This window comes from Trachurus trachurus, assembly GCF_905171665.1.
Source record: "Trachurus trachurus genome assembly, chromosome: 12".
Lineage (NCBI taxonomy): Eukaryota > Metazoa > Chordata > Actinopteri > Carangiformes > Carangidae > Trachurus > Trachurus trachurus.
Window position 1 is genome coordinate 17,214,353 of NC_139908.1, and position 21,529 is coordinate 17,235,881.

The 21,529-nt window shown below is 40.5% G+C and overlaps 1 protein-coding gene across 1 annotated transcript in view; it reads left to right on the top strand.

Moving 5' to 3' along the window:
• Positions 1-21,529, top strand: part of nsmfa (NMDA receptor synaptonuclear signaling and neuronal migration factor a) — a gene marked incomplete at both ends in the record, with an annotated part of 40,822 nt that overhangs the window by 18,296 nt on the left and 997 nt on the right. The window contains 10 exons of the mRNA XM_083984241.1: positions 1,289-1,357; positions 4,885-4,937; positions 7,636-7,725; positions 13,578-13,708; positions 14,177-14,260; positions 14,362-14,395; positions 15,193-15,263; positions 15,491-15,570; positions 16,324-16,426; positions 21,267-21,342. Of these exons, the coding sequence (XP_083840367.1) occupies positions 1,289-1,357; positions 4,885-4,937; positions 7,636-7,725; positions 13,578-13,708; positions 14,177-14,260; positions 14,362-14,395; positions 15,193-15,263; positions 15,491-15,570; positions 16,324-16,426; positions 21,267-21,342 (791 nt within the window). The remainder of the gene's footprint in view (positions 1-1,288; positions 1,358-4,884; positions 4,938-7,635; positions 7,726-13,577; positions 13,709-14,176; positions 14,261-14,361; positions 14,396-15,192; positions 15,264-15,490; positions 15,571-16,323; positions 16,427-21,266; positions 21,343-21,529) is intronic.

Consider the following 21,529-nt stretch of genomic DNA (forward strand, 5'->3'; position numbering starts at 1 on the left):
ACTGTTTCTCTAGGTACCATGTTCCTCCACTATGATGAGCATGGCTGATGCATCACTTGTCCCTGTTTGTGCACTTACTTTGGTAACTCATAAAAACTATGAAGCCCCGCTGCTTCAGGTAGTTACGTAAACCTTTTGGAAGTTGAAACTATATTTGTGACAAGTTTTTTTGAAAAATTTATGTCTTGTGTTTGCACAACAGGGCTTGAAGCTAAGTGCCACAGACTGTGCAGGGACGTTTTGACATCAACTAATGCATTGGTTTTGCTCTTCACATGGGATTTGTTCACACGAAAGGAAATACAGAATGACATCAACCCTTTTTAAGATAAGGAAATGTTTTGGGGGAACTTTATTTGCTACTTTTCCTCTTCTTACCCAGAGTCTAACTACCCACTGCAGAGTATCAACACAAAACATTATGTTGTGGTTGGAGATGCTCTCTGGCTCTGTCTCTGCTATAGATGAATGTTAATCAGCTTCACAGGGTTGTTGGGTTGCACCCTCCCTGGTTAACGACAAAATGTGTTGAAGCTATATAACCGCACGCTGAGAGTGCTGCATTTCACACTATGCTTGTACTTTGACACATGAAAGTCCAGCATGAACCCAGTGAAATCACTTTCCTCTGGCCAGATCATTTCCCAAGTTTCACACTGGCACCGGCTGGAATGAATGGAGGGCTACTGTAACAACTTCCTCCTAACTACGGACATTTTGTGGGTTATATAATAGCTTTAATGTATAAAATGTATCCATGAAAATGGGACATCAGGCTGTGAATCACATGCATCAAACCCATAGCATTGAGGAATATTCACATGTTTGAGTGGTGCTCCTAATTGAGCCCAGAACTCAACGTGTCTTTAAGCCGAGGGTGTGGATATAAAAAGACATCCAAGACTGATTCTGGGAAAGGATGAAGAAATATAAAATTCCCCCCAAACACACTATCCCTTTAAGAATGATATCTCGAGTGGAACAGCTGAAAAGACATAAGGTCATAAGATCATAGGTTTCTATTGTAAAATGGATTATGTCATGCAGAGTGGCACGTTTGTTGCAGGGGTGAACAGAAAAGAAGATTTTCGCCGGTGATGTGATTCGACTCTCTGGTCTTTATAAGTCAAAGCTAGCTGCTGCCTACCTACAACAGCCTCCCCCCCTTCACAGCCAAATAACCCTGCAGCTAAAAGCCCTGGCATCAGCCTCCCTGCACTGTCCTACCCCTCGCTCCGCCAGCATTCTCCCTCTCTCATCCCTTTAATACTGTGCCACGTCCTGGCAGGGCTTTCCGGGGATTTGTGCAGAGAAAAAGGAGAGAGAGGGAGCAGGATTCGGCAGAAGTCATCCAGAGGTACGAAGTGTCCCCTGCCAGCCTCTGCTTTGCTTGACTGCGGTTTGAGCTCGTTTCTGGCTACAGCTCCGTTGTCACTTATTTACAGCCCTGTCTAATCTGACTAAGCCAACGAGTCAGAACGTGGCACTTGAAGGTGTGAGGACGTCAGCAGCATTCAATAGGACCAAGAGGATCTTCTTACAGGATGCCCTGCTAACGGCGCCCCAATTACTAGGCCAGATTTGTCCTGCCAACCGCAGTGAATTGAATTTTCATTCTTAGTCAAAACTGACAAAAATCAAAATAGGCAAATACTGTAGTGTACAGATGTATATAAAAAAAACAAGAAAAAAGAACTTTGAAAAAATGATGACAATGCTCATATTGGTTGATACACATCCCATCCGTATAAACAAAAGCCTTTGGAAACAGTGAGATTCTGTACCACATGGAGTAGTAATGATATCAGTGACAAGTTCAGAAAACATCCCACTTGGACCCAGATGTCCTGTCACAGAGGCAGATGGTCAATGTGACACCATGCAGTACATCTCAAATCCTTTGACACCTTGAGTGTCATCCATCTGCAGTGTCAACGGTAACATTATGTTGTGTGTTACTCAAAATAAATGAGAAGAACACTTGAAAAGAAAAAATAGCAAAGCAAACTTTTAGGTACTGAAGATTCCTTGTACTCAAAACCCCTGGAAAACCTCCGTAAAAATCCCATGAAAACAACTCTTTAGGAAAGATTATATCTTATCATACTAAGGCCATGCTTATCTCAAGGCAAAATGCATTCCATTATGGTCTTTTATCCTCACTAATCTTAGTGTTTGGCCACTTAAAAACAGATTAAACACAAAGATCAATTTTAAAAAGACTCCATGGTCCTGTGTTCTACAATCGATCAGGGAAATTTACAAATAAGAGTGAAGATTTCTTAATGATACAAGAATGTATTCCTGGTTACACTGCTCTTCAGGAGGCACAAAGTGTCTGTTCTCTTTTTTTATGATCTCTAAATGACCAACACTAAAGAAGAACTAAAAATACCGCTTTGGATGAAACACTATGCTTTCAGCGTATCTGCACTCAACTAGACCCTGGTCAAAGACACATAGTAGATGTATTATTTTTAAACAGTGGCAGTCTGCAGACAGGGCATCTGTCAAGTGAGCACAGTGGATGATCCTCATTCCCCTCATACTGTTGGACTTAATGTATTCAGCTTTGTACTGTGTGTAAATCCATAATAATGAAGACAAGTTATAAACAACAGCAATGCCCAAAGAAAAAGTAAAAGAGCAATTTCAGCAGTGCTCTTAATCACTGCCTGTTATCTTGTGCTTTTCATCATTAAAAAGCAGATTTTCTCTGAACTCTTTGATGTGAAGTGTTCACTTTCCTTTTTATCATGCATTACTATTGCTGAACAATCTGCTTCCTCTCTCAGTATTCTTTTTTTTGAAGTCTGAGTTCCTGTAGGTATTGCATGCCTCTTGAACTTCAGTTCCTCTTACTGTATTTTTTTTCCCCTTAAATTAAATACATCTCTCAGTGTCTGCTTTATCAAGGAAGAGATACTTTTCCATACCTGCATTTATTTCACAAATTGAGCACTGACTGCATCAATCAGTTCCTGGCCACAGTTTCTAAATAAATACATTCATACAAAGATACATGTGTTGTGCACAGTACACGTTCATAAGTACATGAAACCCTCTGCAACATGCCTGACATTATCAAAGATATGGCTTCTAAAAACAAAGTGTCCACTGCATTTAAAAAAAGAGACAATTAGATACACACAGTGAAGGAGGAACAGAAACAAATCACTTGTTAAGTCAAAAAAAAACACAAACAATGCAATGGAATAAAGCTATTGAGCATGAGCATATTGGAGTTAATATCACCTTTAAAATATTAATCCATATTTTCTGTTATTAAAAATTCATGGGACGGGTTACTTAATTGGAACTGCATCATAGTGGTGAGGCTATGGCAGAAATAGCAGATGGAACAGGAGTAGGCCGGAGTAAATGTGAAAAATACAAAAGTAAAAAATAATATGCAACATGTAAATAAAGCAAAAAATAGATGCAAATGAGTTACAGAGAGTTACAAAGAGAGCTGAAGCGGGGGAGAGGAAGGACCTGTCAGATCATCTTTAGATGGAGGTGGATATGGTTTCTCACATTTTCTCTCTCTGTCTAAATCTCATTAAGTGTCTCCACACCTCTCCGCTGTGGGCAGCTAAGGTTTAAGCACAGGGCACTCAGAGAATTACTGTGTTTAAGATCTCTTTATCAAAGCATAAAGTAAGTAACCATGGTGTTGCTCATTTGTAATTAATAGTGCAATATTGTTTCCGTTGTAGCCATGTTTTGTCATTATATTGCATAATTGGTTTAGTATTAGCAGTGAAATTCATTATTTGATGTTGTTGCTGGTTAACCATCGTGCTACTAAAATCTTTATGGAGGTAAACCGAGGACAAGGGGACTACAAAAATATTTTTTTCCTGTTATGTCGCTTCTGTGTTTACACACCTCTAAAACGCACAAACCATGCACACGGACACCCACAGACAAACCACATGCGGGGATCATTAATCACGAGTACTGACTGGTAGCTTGGTGAACCACTTCTGTGTGTGGATGTGACATGGGAGGGAGGCAGAGAGATGAAAGGATGTGTATCTGGAGCTCTTGCATAGAACATCATGTCAGGACGAACAGCAGTGAAAAAAAAAACATACAAGCCCTGTTGTTATTTAAGACACTAAATTCAGTTTAAGTGTAACATGGCAAATGCAAAGCCATTACATACAGACTAGCATAGTTTTGGTTGCACAGAGGCTCAGAGATTAATTAATGTTTCTCTCTTTAACAAAATAGTGTGTTTATTTTATAATGTTATAGTCTGCACATTCAGCAGTAAGGAACACTCCTTGAGATAAATCTGATAAATGAGTTGTGCATCAAAATCAATATCAGAGTGCAACTATGGTATGTTTAATCCTCCACATTCTCATTTTACTTTGCTCCATCAGAGACACACTACTGTACCTCCAGTGAGGGAAAAGCATTGAATGTGTGAAATGTAATTTCAAGATGTTGGGCTGATGTGTTAAAATCAGGCTTGGACCTGTTTGTCAAATTACAACATGTTGCTTCTGAACATAATACTAGGGTTTCCCTTTGGCTCTTGTTACATGAATGTATTATCTCAGAAATATACACTGTACCAGTCGATGAAACAAGATATTTCTGTGTTTTGTGATACATGACACCCACCACCGCCTCGGTGACCATTGTTTTCCACTCACACTGACACAGAAATGTGTGTATTTGCCTATAATTATGTCCTTTCCAACCTCTTAGAAACAGAAGCTTGACACTAAACTCCTCTCTTTTTGTCCTGCTTCTGCTATTTCCCACCCACCCCTCCCTGTTTCCCTGTTTCCTCTTTCTCCTCTTTACATTTTGGTTCTTCCTCTGTCCTCGGCTATCCCTCCTCCGCTTTGATTTCTCTACCCACAGGAACTTCCGGAAGCATCTTCGTATGGTGGGCAGCAGAAGGATTAAAGCACAGAGTGAGTCAGACGTGTGTGTGTGTGTGAGTGTGTGTGTGTATGTGGGGATGACATGTTTGCTAAACACGACTGTGATGTTCTTCACACCGCCATCATCCGTGTTTTCCTTTTTCCTGTTCTCCGGTGTGTTTATTGGCATGTGTGTGTGTGTGTATATATGTGTATGTGAGCGTGTGTGGCATCGAGCGCTGCTGCTTCGCTGGGATTTCGTAACGCTCTGTGGTATCTCCTCAAGGATTATATGTTTATCCGTGTGTCTGATAAGCCAGCGATATGGGTCTGTGCATGTGTGTGCGCATGTGTGTGTACACAGTGTACGAGTGTGTGAGCTGTAGTTGGTCTTTTCCTGTTGCATTTGCTTTGAATGTTTTTCATTTTTGGTTGATTATAAAGTTTGACGATAAGGACAGTCAAAGTCAAGCGGTGACTGGTTGTGAGCGAGTGTGTGCGTCTGTTTGAGTGTCGATGCAAGACATCAATCCTTCTCTATGGAGTCTTTGGTCTGAGTTTTATGTGGATTCGCTGCTGTGAGTGTGGTCATGTCATGTGACTGATGTGTTGGCTTGTCCGCTGTTTTTAACATTAGAAAGAAAAAGGTGAAGGACAAATAATGGTGAATTGGTTTAGTTCTGTCTGTAATAATAAAATCGAGGTTACCCTTCTATTAACATTAGATGCAGCATTTAGGTGGCAAAGAAGAAAGGACTAAATTCTCCTAACAATACAAAACGTATCAAATCAACTAACACACACTTCTATCAGAAACCAATTGTCTCATGTTCCGAGACTTCAAATTCAGAGCACTCCCATCTGGTGGACCAATCTGGCAAAGCTCTGATTTGCAGTGAAAATCATGGAGTTTGTGGAGTTTTGAAGTGAAGTCATTATTCACTCGACCAGAACTATGAAGTCAGATTGGAAATAGGTGAGTTCAAGTGGCTCACGACTGTGTCAGGTGTGTAAAAATGGACACACCATTATCACATTATTCTGAATTTGAAAACAAAGGGTGTTAGTTAGAGATGAGTCAGGCCCAGCAGAAGTAGATTCTTGTTTTTGACCCTGCCAACCATGGGCCTAATTAAAACACAAACATGTCACGATCGCTGCGTAGACCAACTCCCCAAATGTGTGGCTTGGCATATTTTTGCGATGTAGACATTTACTAAGATCCAAAGTCTTGTTGATGCTGACACGAATGTCAAGTTGTTCCACTTTTCAGACTCTCCCCTGCTGTGAGGAGGAACTTGTTCTCCCAGAGCTTTTTTCTTCTTCAAATTACTTATTCTTGTTGCATCTCTGCCTCGCTTTTGGGTGAAGTGACGCACCTGGCGTGGTCACAGAACATGATGGCAAGGCTGCATCGGTTCAGTCCAGTCCCCTGTGGCGACAGAACTGAACCAAGGAGCTCCGATACTTGCCATTGATACCACCACTTACAAAGTTAACGTAATTCCCTAATGCACAAGTACGGTTTCATTTGCACATTGGGTATGATAATGTGTGCAGTATCATGACTGATCTCAGAAGATCTGTAGAAGCTGAGTCCAGGGCAGCTTGACATGCAGGCTTGTCTGAAGCCAGCTATAGCAAGTCATCCGGCAAAGATCCCAGGATTATTCACGATGCACCAAGTCCAAAAAAAAAAACCCTTCTGGTTGGCAAGTTCCTGCCTCCAGACTTCAGCAAGTCCTTCTCCAACAGGATTTGACCACGCCCACAAAAATGACAGAAATGATAGATGCAGCTGCTGCTAGTCAGGTTATTGCAAACAGGCAATATCAGATATTTTATAGTCCGAACACTCTTCGGATAACAATATGTTAGGCGAGACATCCCTTCCACTTCAGTATCATTCTCATTAAAATCACTTCTTGCCTCGCCTTGCAGTACTAGTTAAGTAGTAAATTAAATAAATAGAACATAAAAGTGAAACTGGGCCAAATCAACTCTGAGGGGATTAAGAGATATTAAACACCATCTAAATCTGGTTCTAACTACATAATACAAAACTCTAGTTTATATAACAGAGTAGTAGTGATATCGAGATCACAAAATATAATACAAGGACATGAGGTTTTGATACAATTACAAAGGTTATTTCTAAAAGGATTTGTGAGAACAAGATGGTATCAGCAGCAGCATTAGAGGGTAAAAAGTACACAGGCAAAAAAATAAAAAATATATATATATATTAAAAAAAACTGAAAAATGGCGCCTTGAGGGACAGTGTTGATTAAGTGTGTCAAATACTTTCAAGCGGCTAAAAATATTCCAAGAGCACAACGATTACTGTCCACAGCAGAGAAGACTTGTAGCTCAGTAAATCTGTGCAACAAGAACAGTCCATTTTAAATCCAAACTGATAATCGGATAGAAAGAAAATGAGCAGATAGATGTTTTATATGTTATGGATGTAGCCTACGAGTGTTTGCGTTCTGTATTTGTGTGTCTGTTGGACAGTTTGTACTTGCAGGCATTTGTTTGTGCGTTTGTGCAGAGGAGGGATGGCGCTGTATATACACTATGTTTGTAGCTGCATCCGCCTTTGCACTCATATGTGTTCTAGGTGATTGTGAGTGTATAGAGGAAGCGGACAGTTTTGCCGGCTTGTTGGTGGTGCGTGTGTTGTGCGTGTGTTGTGCGTGAGTGTGCGCGAGCGTGTGTGTGTGACTATCTCTTCCCCCGCCTGTACTAGCGTTCGCTGAGCGTAGATCGAAGAGTTTCAGCCGTTCCTGGAGCGACCCCACCCCTGTCAAGACTGACTCTCCTCATGAACCCAGAGAGAGTGAGTTAACACAGACTCATGCATGCACACACACACACACATACATACATACACACAGAGCCACACATGTGCTGACACACTGTTTCTTAAAACTGCCGAGGCGAGACAAAAACGGTGAAAATTAAGGCTTTAACTCTGAAGTAGGCCCTAACCAAACCACATTCCCATACATACAGTAAACAGTATGTATGTTCGTTAATGAGCTTTTAATTAAACACGAACAGAACAAGCTTTCAGAGCATACTAAGGCGTTATTATGAAAGTAATAGAGGTTTGCAAGAGGAATTTCATGAGCAAGAGTTTTTTTTCAGTGTGCGTTCCTCACATGCACATGTAAACTGACCTGAACCACACTACAACTGATACTAATGTAAATTAAACATCACCCACCCTGCCAGATACAGAAATGAGACGTCTGTCAAAAGTTGTTGCTCATGTTCTCAAGTGTTTATGACCTGCCAGACGAGCTGCACTGAGAGGTTTGAACTGCACGACGTGTGTAGTCGTAAATTACTGATGTGTGCCTTTGTTCGCACCGCATCTCGACAGGCGAGAGATTGATTACAGCTCAAGTTTATTCTGTGCTCAGCACTCAGGACTTTTGTCATTAATTATTTTCTATACACAGGTGGCACATATGGAGTTAAAAGCCACTTAGCTGCATTTGTCAGCCATTGGAGTCAACACTATGATCTACGAGCATGAGCTGAAGGGAGGTCATTGTTTCATCAATGTCAGTCATGAAAAAAAAAAGTTTTATATGTTAAAGGGATAGTTCACCCAAAATTCAAATTTCACTCATTATTTACTCACCCTCATGTCAACTAAGAGCTGTGAGAATTTTCAGAGTCCTCCGTTCCTTCTCTGAGTTACGGGGGGGTCTGCGCAGCAGTATTTGTCCATATAATGGTTGTGAATGGACACCACGTTTCTTCGTCCAAAAAGACACACCAAAAAACATCCAAATACCTCCATACTGCTCGTCTGTAATGTCCCTCTTGTATTGAAGCCCCGACATGAGAAATTGTTCCGCCGGTCAGTGCAAATCACGTGAGATTTGCACTTACACAGGCAGAGCAGTGAACTGAGACACTGGGAGCTTCTAGGGTTGGGCGGTATGAGCAAACTCTTATATCACGGTATGAGTAATTTCATATCACGGTAACGGTATATATCACGGTATGTTTTTTTCCCCCTGTAAATTCAAGTGCTTAAAATAACCATACTGTCGCATTTGATCATTTTCCTCTTTTATTTTTTTAACTTGGATTTCTATTAAAAAATTAAAAAAACAAACAGGAAAAATGCCAGAGCAGTCTGGCTCCAGTTAGTGCAATTATATAAAAAGAAATCACAACATCACAAATTTGCATTTTACAAAAATGCCTACGGTCTGTGCTGTCTGTTCAAACAGGTCAAACCGGGAAAATCAAAAAAGTTACTTTAGAGTTCCTAAGGTAGTAAGTAACCTTTACAGTCTATGGTAGTACGGGCTCAAATGTCAACAACTGACGGAAAAACGGTGGGTGGGTCGGTGGGTCGGTGGGTCGGTGGGTGGGTGGGAGGGACGGAAGTGACCATAATAAACAGTGTCCTAGGCTAGCCTGTCCTACAGTAAAATAGAAAGAGGAGTAAAGCAATATGTTAAGCGGCAATATATATTTAAGCATCAAAGATGTTCAATCAAACCCACATAGTTTGAAATAACGTTTAAAACACACACAGCCAGTGTCACAACTAAGCATAAAAAGTCCGCTAGCTTAATGCTAACGTATAATGTAAAACACCATAGACGGGCTAACAGAAATTAGCATTGCTTATAACCTGACTTACTCCTCTTCTGAAAAACTCTGACAAGTCAAACTTTAGGATGTGTTAGAGGTCTAATTCATCTGTCTAAACATCAGAACTATGGCACATGAAACGGTAAACACAGCTGATCGATCGAAAAAAAATTACGGCTGGAGTGAATTACTTTCACTTTTCACTTTTTCGTCTTGTTGGGCGGGTCGGGCTGCCTCCGTTTCCTCGTGACTCCCACTCATGGATGTATTATATTATGCTCCCACTTCTGCTTTCACTCTCCGCCTCCGCCATGGTTGTTATCACTCCGGTAAGCCTCCGGTAACGGTAAAGCTGTTTCTTCTTCGTCTTGCTGATGCAACCACGCCAAGCAGTCTGCTGCAGTGCCGGCTCCCCCGTGTGTCTAGGCGGTGTAACTACAGTGACTTCAGAGAGATGCCGCAGACATCTGCTCTTTCTCCGGTATAAACGGTATTGCAAAATCTCTACCGGTAGACATTTTATACCGTCACACGGTATAATACCGTCATACCGCCCAACCCTAGGAGCTTCCGCTACAAACAAGCTTAAAATATAGACTTATTTAATTTTTTTCGGAACAATTTCTCATGTCGGGGCTTCAATACAAGAGGGACATTACAGACGAGCAGTATGGAGGTATTTGGATGTTTTTTGGTGTGTCTTTTTGGACGAAGAAACGTGGTGTCCATTCACAACCATTATATGGACAAATACTGCTGCGCAGACCCCCCCGTAACTCAGAGAAGGAACGGAGGACTCTGAAAATTCTCACAGCTATTAGTTGACATGAGGGTGAGTAGATAATGAGTGAAATTTGAATTTTGGGTGAACTATCCCTTTAATGTTTTTTTTTTTTAAATGTTGGGAACAAACACAAATTCTTAATGTAAAGGATGACTAATATTGACAACTGCAAGACTAAACTAGGTGCAAGGAAGTATACTTGAAGTAGAGATGGGAGGAAAAATTAATACAGCAATAGTTTTACAATATTTTTTGTGTCAATATTGAATGAATGCACTTATACCAAGTATTAATCTGCTATTGTGTAATACAAATTTAAGTTTTTGGTAGTAGTGTATTAGAGAGTGTTGGTCAATCTGTTTGTTTGAAAATCCTGTGAAATAAAGTTTATCTTAATAGATGAAACAGATGCTGACAAAGTTTTCCTCTCAGGACAGAATTTGCAGTTGCAAAAAGGTTATAAAATAGTATCACATTATGTTATTACAGTATGTTTAGAATTACAATAATATCGTACTGTAAGTACTGTGATAATATATTGTGGGGCCTGTGGTGACTTCCACCCCTATCTTGTAATATTCACTACTTTTATTCCACTACATATCAGTAGAGGACCGTGTTTACATCTGAAACCAAAATGTATTTGTTATTATGCATTTCTTTACTACTTGCCTATACATCTCACTGCTAATATGAAAAATATTTTAACCTTCAACAGTCGCTGATCACAAATCACATGACTGCTTCCAGATGTTGCAGCACGAAAACACACAGTCAACACAAAGTGAAACATAGCGCTGCCGTCGGCTTCAGTCAGCTTGAAATTTCCTGTCCTTCCTTGTTTAATAGACCAAGCTGTGTGGTTTTATGTCCGATATGTTGATTCAACATGTCAACAGGTCGGTGATGATGTTGGCGTAGTGACACATACCGTTAATGTTTTCAAGTGGTGATTTAGTTACTTGAGAGTTAAAGCAACTTTTCATAGCGTTTTCCATTTTGTCTGCAGCCACATGCCAAGCAGGACACGTGATGTAGCAGAGTGCTGATGCTGTATGTTCTGTGCGCTTCTGTGTTGTGTAGTGGTGACATTTCGTCTTGACAGTTTCACAGCTCAGTTCCGGGGGTTTGACGGGTCAAGGACAACTAACACAGAAAATCTGCAGACACTCGCACATGAAGCACATGAAACACAATCACACGTACAAACTGACTGTCTCTGCTGTTGACTCTGACCCTGTCCGTCTGTCTCCTATGACCGTGGGTCTTTCTTCAACTTTGTGATGCTCTCTCTCTCTGTGAGTATGTCTTCCCGGAGTGTGTGTGTGTGTGTGTGTGTCTCAGTCTGAGTGTGTCTGCTGGTACAAATGTCAATAGGAAGAACGCAACTCAATGTTTCTAAAAGGCTTTGAACACACACACCCTTAGCATGTGCTGTTTGTCTGTGTCAGTGTCTCGGTTTGTGGTTTTATGTTTTTTCTGCACTTCCATCGTCCATGTTCCTGGGTATCAGACTGCGATGAAAGACAAATGAACTGTTGATGACAGTCTAATGGTGTGGTTGACGCCTCGGTCTCCCTCTTTCCTCAGGGAAAGGTATTGTTCTCTTGAGGAGTGACATTAATTGTTAGTCTTACTCACCATTTCCATTTTTTTCACCCACTGTTCTTCTTCAAACAGTCATTTTCCCTGTTAGTCAGTGTACGGATGGTGTTTTATCGAATTGTATAGAAAACCTATGGACCAAGTATCTAAGCTAGAGCTGAGGTTGGATGCAGATACCAACATGCATATTTGAGAGTTCAAAAATTGGCCAATAATTATGTTTGTTTGTTTTTTAATATAACATTAGCAAACATTTTATAAGAATCTTTTCATATTTTTATATTTACAGTAGCTGGATGTTTTTACAGGCTGGTATGGGCTGTGTCAGTTAAAAACATGAACAAATGCAGATTAATTAATAACACAATGTATGTATATACATATAAAACACAATGTAGAACTTGCGTATATGGTAATATAATTATTACCATACTATACAATAATTACCCCTTGCTTCATAATCACATTGTAATTAAACTACAGTATTGCAAAATGGTGATTGAGTTAATTAACATTCCTTGGGGAAGCACTTAACCAAACAAGGATTAAAACTATTTACAAGAACTTATGTGGAGTAATTAGCAAGAGAAGAAGTACAAACTGAGTCGCACTGAGTGCTCAGGCAAGATCAAAGTAATGCTGACAGCCTGTGCTAGGCTAGCTAACACCTGTTGCTTGTTAGCCAAAACAGAGCCAACGTCTCATGGTCACACAATCATTTTCCAATAATATCAAGAAATATATCATTCAGGCTCTAATTTGAGACGACTCATTGTTGTCATTGTGTAACTTTAGTTTGTGTTCTGTCCTCACTGTATAGCGGAGTGTGACAGTCAGCATCGTTAGTGTGATTAGTTACAGCTGCTGGAAATACAAGTTGGCTTGATTCTTTAGAAATGAGTGAACTCTACTCAGGTTTGAATGATATGAAATAGTTATAAACACTGTTTTTTATAAGTTATGAATCATAATGAATTTATGGGAATTTTGAATGAATGAAACTATAAAACTAAGTATTACTGAATTGGTAGCTTAGTCGCAGTCCTTACAGATAGACCAAGTCTAACCACCCATGAGAATGTAATAACTTTAAGGTGTGTTCCTGATTTGATATGTTAGCAGAGATAGGGACTGGCACTTTCCTCATGGTTAGCAGTGTTTAGATTAGAACAATAAACAACTTCAGCATCTATTCACATGAAGTAATTGACACGCAACAATTACAATAACAAATCATCTGATGATTTGTATGACCAGAGATATAATTTAGTCGACCATTTTTATACATTTAAAAATAATCTTGATATAATGTTTCATCTACATTATCATGAAATGTTAGAGAAGCAGGTATGTAGGACCTTCCCAACGTGGTTTTGATGCCAGAAATCCTGCTGCCACACTTACTATCAGTCATTCTTTTTTTCTGCCTCAGCCAGCTGTCTCTGCCTTTTCCCTGTTCCATCTGTCATTTTCCTGTCACCACCATTATTAACAGCTCCATCTGTTTTCCTCCTCCTCTACTCTCACCTTTCTCCACTTCCTGGACATGGCCTTACTTCGCCCCCATATTTTCTCTTTCTTTGTCACCTTTCTTGCCTCCCACTCCAATCCTAACACTTTGGCCTACACACTATTATTATAAGTCCTTTTCCCAACGTCAGTGTCATGTTCTCTCGTAGGTGGAGACCTGCAGACCTCCTGTGGCACCCTGGATGAAGGAGGCCTCGATGATAATATAGACTGGGAGGAGGAGAGAGAGATGGAGCGGCTCGCCTGTGAGGGAGACGACTTTGTGCCTCCCAAAATCATGGTAGGAGATCAAGATCGTAATGATCATCTGACTGCAGAGTAATTCATCAAATGTTAATGATGGTAATCAGGACATTGGATAAAGAGTGAGGACTCATCAACCATCAACTTGTGCAAATTGTGTGAATTTGTGTTTTTCAATGTTGAGACACAATGAAAATAATCTCTTGTAGATTTTTTTTTTCTGGATTATATCAACCAGTCTGAGTTTTGTGTTTGGCAACAGCACAGTAACAGGATATTCAGGTGTATTCCCTGGAATCTATTCTCTGTTGTACATATTGTATAAAGCTGTACTTTCCCTGCAGGGCATGAGGATGTGATAGTTTGCTCTTTGCAACTTTGCTCTCATTTTTCCCCCTGAAACCATTCGCTGCCATTCTTTTACATTTCTCCCTCTTATCCCATCTTCCTTACATCCCACTTAACCATTTTCCCTCTTCCTGCTCTGTTTCTATTTCACCTTTAGCTGATCTCCTCGAAGGTCCCCAAGGCGGAGTATGTTCCCACTATACTTCGCAGGGATGACCCCTCCATCATCCCCATCCTCTATGTGAGTTAAACACTGAAACAGACATGCTGACCAACGCAATACATTGGTACCAAAATAGCTTTTTGAAATATTACATGGTCGTGTTTCATCCTTTTCCTCAGGACCATGAACATGCAACTTTTGATGATATTTTGGGTGAGTATGCCTTTTTCATCTTACCTTTACTATTTCATTTTCTTATTAGATTGAAACAGATTAAGTGATTAACATACAGTAACTGGAATAGTGAGGGAATAGGGAAATTAAATATGCATATGTTTATATTAATGGAAGATATGATACCATCTCCCCCCATGGAAGAGAAAATCTGTCACCTCTAGTCATTAAGATGAACTGTGCAGCATTTTGCCTGAGGAATGGAGTCTGAACTCTGACTCATACTGTGGGAGTTAAAGGTCAGGAAGACAGCTCGAGGCTGAACTACTACTACTAAGTCCACCAATATAGTATATATATGAATAGCTAGAGAGGCTGGATGTTATGATCTGTTCATTTGGAACCTGTTAAAATCCTGCAAAATGACTTCAATTTTGTTTTTTATTTTGGTTTCTGTATTCTGAAAATGATCCTCTGCTGCTGCTGACAAACTCTGCATGGAAATTGGAGTCCATTCAGAGTAATTGAAAAGATGCCAGTGGATAATTTACACATATAGATTTCAGCTTCCATTTTACTCTCTTTCATTGACTTGTTTTACTTTGTTGTCACATTTCCTGCTGCCTCAAGTTCACAGTTGAATTTAATTTAAACTCCATCTTCTGTTAGTGTCTCTACTGTCTACTACTACACCTGTACTTGAACTCACCCTCCAGAGATGAGCGTTCCCTTGTGTTTGCTATTCATTCTCTCTCTCTCTCTCTCTCCCTCTCTCTCTCTCTCTCTCTGTCCCTATTGTTCACATCAATCCTTAACTTTTTTTTCCTCTCATACAGAGGAAATAGAGAAGAAGCTCACAGCTTACAGGAGAGGAAGCAAGTTCTGGAGGATGCTCATCTTTTGTCAGGTGAGGAAAAAGGAGGCAAATGGAAAAATAATAGTGTATTCCTTGTAGAATAGGGTTTATCTGGGATGTATGGGGTCATATGTTCATACTCTGTATATTGAATTCCCTGCATAATTTGCTAGAGCACAGTAAATAAGATCCACTGGGATCCAAGCTTTGAAAACATTTATTAGGATGAGACAAATTAGCCGTTCTGATAATGTGTTTGACCCTTGTGTGTCTCTTAGGGAGGCCCCGGTCATCTGTACTTACTGAAGAACAAAGTGGCGACCTTCGCTAAGGTAGAAAAGGAGGAGGACATGAGCCAGTGAGTTATTACTGGACCTCTAGGTCCATCTCTGTTTAATAGATATTAGTTCATGACAATTTGTGCTGACTGCATCAAACATGACAACACACACTCTTCATTTCTTATAATACACAACCACTTCACAAACATTACTGAGAACAACACACAACCAATATTTCATCATTACTCTACCTTTACTAGAATTTCACCAACCCTCACAGATTCATCATCTAAATGCTCTCTGCTTTATTTTCAAATTATTAATACTTTCTCAGCAAAAGCTCTCCCACCTGATTAAATCAGAGACTTTCCACTGTGACCGTGCAGCAGCGCTCCCCCCCTACATTTGTTTGTCAAGAGCTCGTATGAGCACCATGTACCACTTTTGAGTGATGCATCTCTCCCAAGGGAACCAGCTTTGAATAGTCAATGTTTACTTGTTTCAGGAAGATAAACACAAGGTTCACAATCTGTTCCATAATTCTCCTTCCATAAGATATTCTGTTAAAACGGTTGTTTCAGTGTAAAAGCACAGCAGCAAGCCAATAAAAAAGAGACAAGTGCTTGACATAGAATATTTTAGAAAGTTACATTCTGAGTTTGTGTTTTAGAGATGTGTTTTTACCGAGCGCCTGCTGTGGTGCATGTAAAGAGGAAAGGGTCATTTATTTTCTGCTCTTGTGTTGCCTGTTTAATTTCACAGGAGATGTCAATCAAAGAAAAAAGTTGGTCCATCCACATACTGTAACTACCACCTTTGTCTCTGTTCAGATTCTGGAGGAGGCTCAGCCGCTTCATGAGCAAAGTCAACCCAGAACCCAACCTGATCCACATAATGGGATGCTACGTCCTGGGCAACCCCAATGGGGAAAAGGTATACAGACACTAATGCACAACACAGGCAGCAAATGCACAGAAAAGCCCTAAATCCCTGGTTCCCATTTTCTATTAGCAGCTTTTCGCAAAACAAAGATTAAAAAAACAAAAAACAATTTGATCACCATTTAAACCATATTAAACATCTTACAAATATCGGGGAAAAAACTCAGTCAAAGTTGCTTGCATGCAAGTTTAGACAGTCAAGATACAGAAGGTGACTGAACGCAGTGGTCTTTTAAATGTGTTAAGTTATTATTCTGTTTATGCACAAGCTAATACATGTCACAGTCTGACATGTAGCCAGGTATTTAAGCTCTGTGGGGTCATTATCAAGGGCATTTCTGTCACTTGTTAGGCAGCGCTCTTCACTTGTAATGAGTCAGAGTCACCTGAGGCCAAGTGTCGATGGTTGTTAAATCCAGGGAGGGGACAGAAGGACAGCGTTGTAGGTGGAGGATAAGTGGCACTGTAGACCTCCTCCTCTGTCGAGGGCTGGGTCCTCCATTTTCATGTAGATAGCCTCCTTCACTCCTGCATAATCTGCAATGCATCCACTTGGTGTGGTGCCGAGAATATGACGCAGGTGAAATTCTTATGGCATCTATGGCTGTAACTCAGTGTATAACTCCACCTTAAAGCTACAGTTGGTAAGTTGACGAAAGTGAAAGTAAAGTCCGCAACTTGGTCAGAAACTTCAAGACAATACACCGTCAGGTCCCTTTATGAACCTCTGCCAAGCGCCCCCACCCCCGTGTGTGGAGGGAGGGAGGGAGGGGGGTTGACAGAGGTGAAAAGAGGGACCTGAAGATGGTGTCTTGAAGTTTCCGACCAAGTCGCAGACTTTACTTTCACTTTCGTCAGCTTGCAACGACGTGTACGAGTGGCTATTGACTGCTCCTCCTGTTCCCTCTACCTGACTGATGGAGAATCTTCGGTCGCGGTGGATTTCGGCAAATACGATTCCAGGCTGTAGGTGGAGCCAGAGGAGTTGGATTTTGTCCTAAATTACCCATTTAATGTCCGACTATCAGAATATAGTGACAGTTTCAGCAAATATGACTGAATAACTGTTATCAACTGAAGCTTTAATCATAGCATGTTGAAAATTTAAGTAGCACGGTAACTCTTTTTGCCATCAATCCCGATAACCGATAACTTCCTGCTTCTCATAACCAATGCCGATAACCGATAACATAATTAATAGTTTATACACACCTGAGGTTAAAGCAGATATCAGTGGAATGTTTTTGTTAATATAAGTCCTAAATAGTCCTACTTTCCGTCAGCAATCACTTACATGAAGTATTTCAGCCTAAACACGAGTCTCTCCGTCACTCTGCTCTGCTGTAACCCGAGGAGAAAATTTTCCTTGTGGGATACAAGTGTTATCCAATGAGGAGAGAGAACGGCATGAAGGGCTGTGTGTGCAGCCAAGGGATGCGCGTGAATGTGGTGACGTAGCACGAGGACCAATTGATGCCTGACAAGGGCGGGGGCTGCTAACTCATGGTGCGTTCAAAGAAACTCGTACTTTGTGTTTTTCCTTCCTGTGAAGTCATACCAGTTCGATCTGGTACGAGTTCACGGGTCGGAAGTTACGAGTGGCCGTTATAGGGAACTTTCACAGACAACAGGATGGTAAAAACACGAGCTACGGGTTACCTGGAACGCTACCAAGTCGTAGTTGTGACTTGAAGCTGTAACTTACGGTTTCAAAAGCCTGCCTTGAACGCAGCATTAGCCGAAACGGCCGTGAAGCTGATATCTGCTTTAAGAAAGGTTAAGATGTAGTGAGTAAAGATGAATTTAACCGTCATCACAAAAAAACAGTTATGCCTCTTCAAAAATCAACAGGTATTATTGTTTCAAATCAACTCAGGGGGCAAACAGACTGAAAATGAGCAAAATCAAGGCAATGTGGGCTAATTAAAATTGGCTCTAGTAATGCTATTATCAGACTTATCTGTGTATTTTGGCTCATAATTATTGGCCGATATTATCAGCCAATATCGGGCTGGAAATTATCTGTATCAATAGTTACCGTGCATCCCTAAATCTAAGTCTTATATGTGACTGATTTAATAACTAAGGATGCATTTTGGTTTTGGTTCTCTACCTTTTATCATTAACCGTCTTCATATTCCCTCCTGCCCAGTTTTCTCTCTGTTCTCTGTGGCCTCATTTCCCTGTTTGCTGCTCTCTGCTTTCATATTCATGCTCACTTTGTCTGTTTCTATCACTGTTTGTCTGTTCATCAGCATATTATCCTCCTGCTTCTCTCCGTCTCCCCCACTTTCCCTCTTTTACTCCTGTGTGACTATCATCTCGCTGAGTAATATTGCTGGATATAGCTCAGTGACACTGCACCTCTCTTTTTTTTTTTTACCTGGCCTGAACTAATAAGAAAACACTCACCAACAAAATAAAAAATAAATAAAATAAAATCACACTCGCACAAACAAGCTTCCAGATAAACATGCACACAAAGGCACACAAAGACACACGGCATAGCCAGCAGTGTTTGTCTGACCTAACTGTCTGTTCCTGTCATGTCTGCCAAAACGCTTTGTTATATAAAATGGATCTCTCCGGGGCTGATGGACAGTCTGGCAATCTGCAGAACAGACTGCACATCAGTGATATCTCCGCCCCGACACACAAACACAAATGCAGTTGTTTCAAGAGAGCATGGATACAATAAAGCAACCGGGTGTGTCCCTTTTCTTTTTAAGGGTTTGGTGTAGTCCCAATATATATATATTTTTTTAACCCCGTCAACTATAGTATTTATTGTAGCACTTTTGAAAAAAATACAATGAATGAATTTTGCATGTAACTCTGAGGAAAACAGGAACAATGTAGAAGTGTTACCTTCAGTGACCTTGTTGCTGTGTTTTTCATTCTGGTCAGCTACAGCCTTCCTCCACTTCCACACCAAAAATACATGGAGACTTTTGTTGTAGTTTTTTTTTTTTTTTTTTTTTGCATAACCTCCCCAAAACAAATGCAGAACAGCACATCTTGCCTCTGTTAAGCAGATTCCCCATTCAATCCATTTTTAAACAGTCAAATCCTGCCAAATGCTGCACTCCAGACAGCACAAAACAAACGGCACATGTTTAGCTAAACCCTCCTAAATACACATTTGAAAGCGAGCCACAACTTCATTCCCAGTGATGTATGTCCGCATACTGCATACAAATATATGCAGTTGTGCTTGGGGGCACTGAAATCCTAATATAATGTGATAAAGTGTAGATTTAAGCTCATAAATATTGACTTGAGCCTGCAGCCTTGCTAGAGTGGGTTGACTTCATCAGAGAGGTAAATTAAACCACCCCCTCTCTGTTTGAAAAGTAAAATCATAATGCATGATTAATAAAAATCACTCAGCAAATATCAAAGGGATCTCGTTTGTTAAGCACAACAAAAGCTCATTTTGTGATGTTAATTCTCTCTGTAATATCGTCTTTGTTGAGCCTTTTTTTATTTTTTGTAATGCATGTACTGTACCATGCTGTCATCACACTGCGTCTGTCTGATTTGGATTTCACTTAATTTAATAGCTGTTTTGAAGTAGCCTACAGTTTGGAGGCTTGAGGGGTGGAAACAAAAGCAGGGCATGGAGACCAGGAGGTGAGCAGGACAGAGAGGCGGCGTGACCCAGTTTTCAGAGATTTTCCCACCTTGTTTTGGTTTTGTCAGCAAAAAATATGAATCGGTCTCACAATAACAGCCACTAAGAGCTTGTAAGAAGCCACCCAGGACTAAGAAATCTACCCAACATGCAACACATACACATTATTTGAAATTTGTCACTTGCCTGCAGCTCTCTCCGCGCTACAGACAAGTGATGCTGCCTGCGTCTCCCAAACCTCCACATCGGGCAACTAGCCATCTTCTTTTATCTTTTTCAAAGGACTGCAAACACAAGGAATGAAAGCTGCTTTTTCTTCACCACCTCCATTTGAAAGTGAAAAAGAAAGGTGAATTTGACCTTTGATTTCTCTGACAGGGAGGCATTGAGATCCCTCATGACTAAATCTGAGCCAAGAAATCGGCGAGCTTCAGTTTTAATGTGCACGGCAGCGTGTCAGTAACAATAAACAGCAGAAGAGACAACTGAAAAAAAAAACTGTTGCACAAAACAGTCATCATGTAATTCAGGCTGCAACTAGTGGCTATTTTCACCATTGATTACTTGATCTATTCTTTCCTTTGGCCTATTTTAAAATGTGTTTATGGATTAAAAAAACAAAAAACAAATGTCTGTCAGAAGCTCCCAGAGCTAAAAGTCATGTCTTCACATTGCTCTTTTCCAATGTTGTAAAGCTTAAAAACAGAATAAAATAATTGAATTATCTTCAGAAAACTACAATTAAAGATTCATTTCATAATTGACCAATTATTTTAGCACTAAATGTCACATAAGCCTGAATTTATCTGTTAATTTCTCATCATACAAGAGTTTCAGTGTACGACGAATGTTACCAGGGAGATCAGATAATTCTTTGATTTTATCTCCCCTGTAATTTCCTGAACTCTTAATGTGGGACATCTTGACAAGCCATGTTGTTCCATGTGAGGTCACATGAAACCCTGCAGGGAAAGTGAACACTTCTGCAACTTCTGCTCTCTTCTCATTTCCTCTCCTCTTTGTTACCTGTGCAAGGGAGAATGTGCGTCTGTCTCTGTGGCACTAATGAGCTGGACTTATTGTTGCTCTTGTACATGTTTGTGCGTGTTGCGTCTGAAGATGCGGGCTCCCCTGCTGCGAGTGCATCCAAGTGCGGTGGGATTAATTGGTGTCTGTGCTCTTATCTTGGCCCCAACAGCTGTTCCAGAAACTGAAGAATCTGATGAGGCCTTATAATGTCGAGTTCGAGTCTCCGCTGGAATTGTCTGCACAGGGTGAGTCTGAGTAAACACACTCAAATACGCAGATCACAAGGACCCACACACACTCATTATGTAATGACGCAGTGGAATACCACGTGTCCAAGCATTAACACCTGTAGGAATTTTACTCACGCAGCTGTACCCTTATTGAAAAATCTAATTCATTCAAACAGGGCGATGATTGTAACGTCTTTCTCAT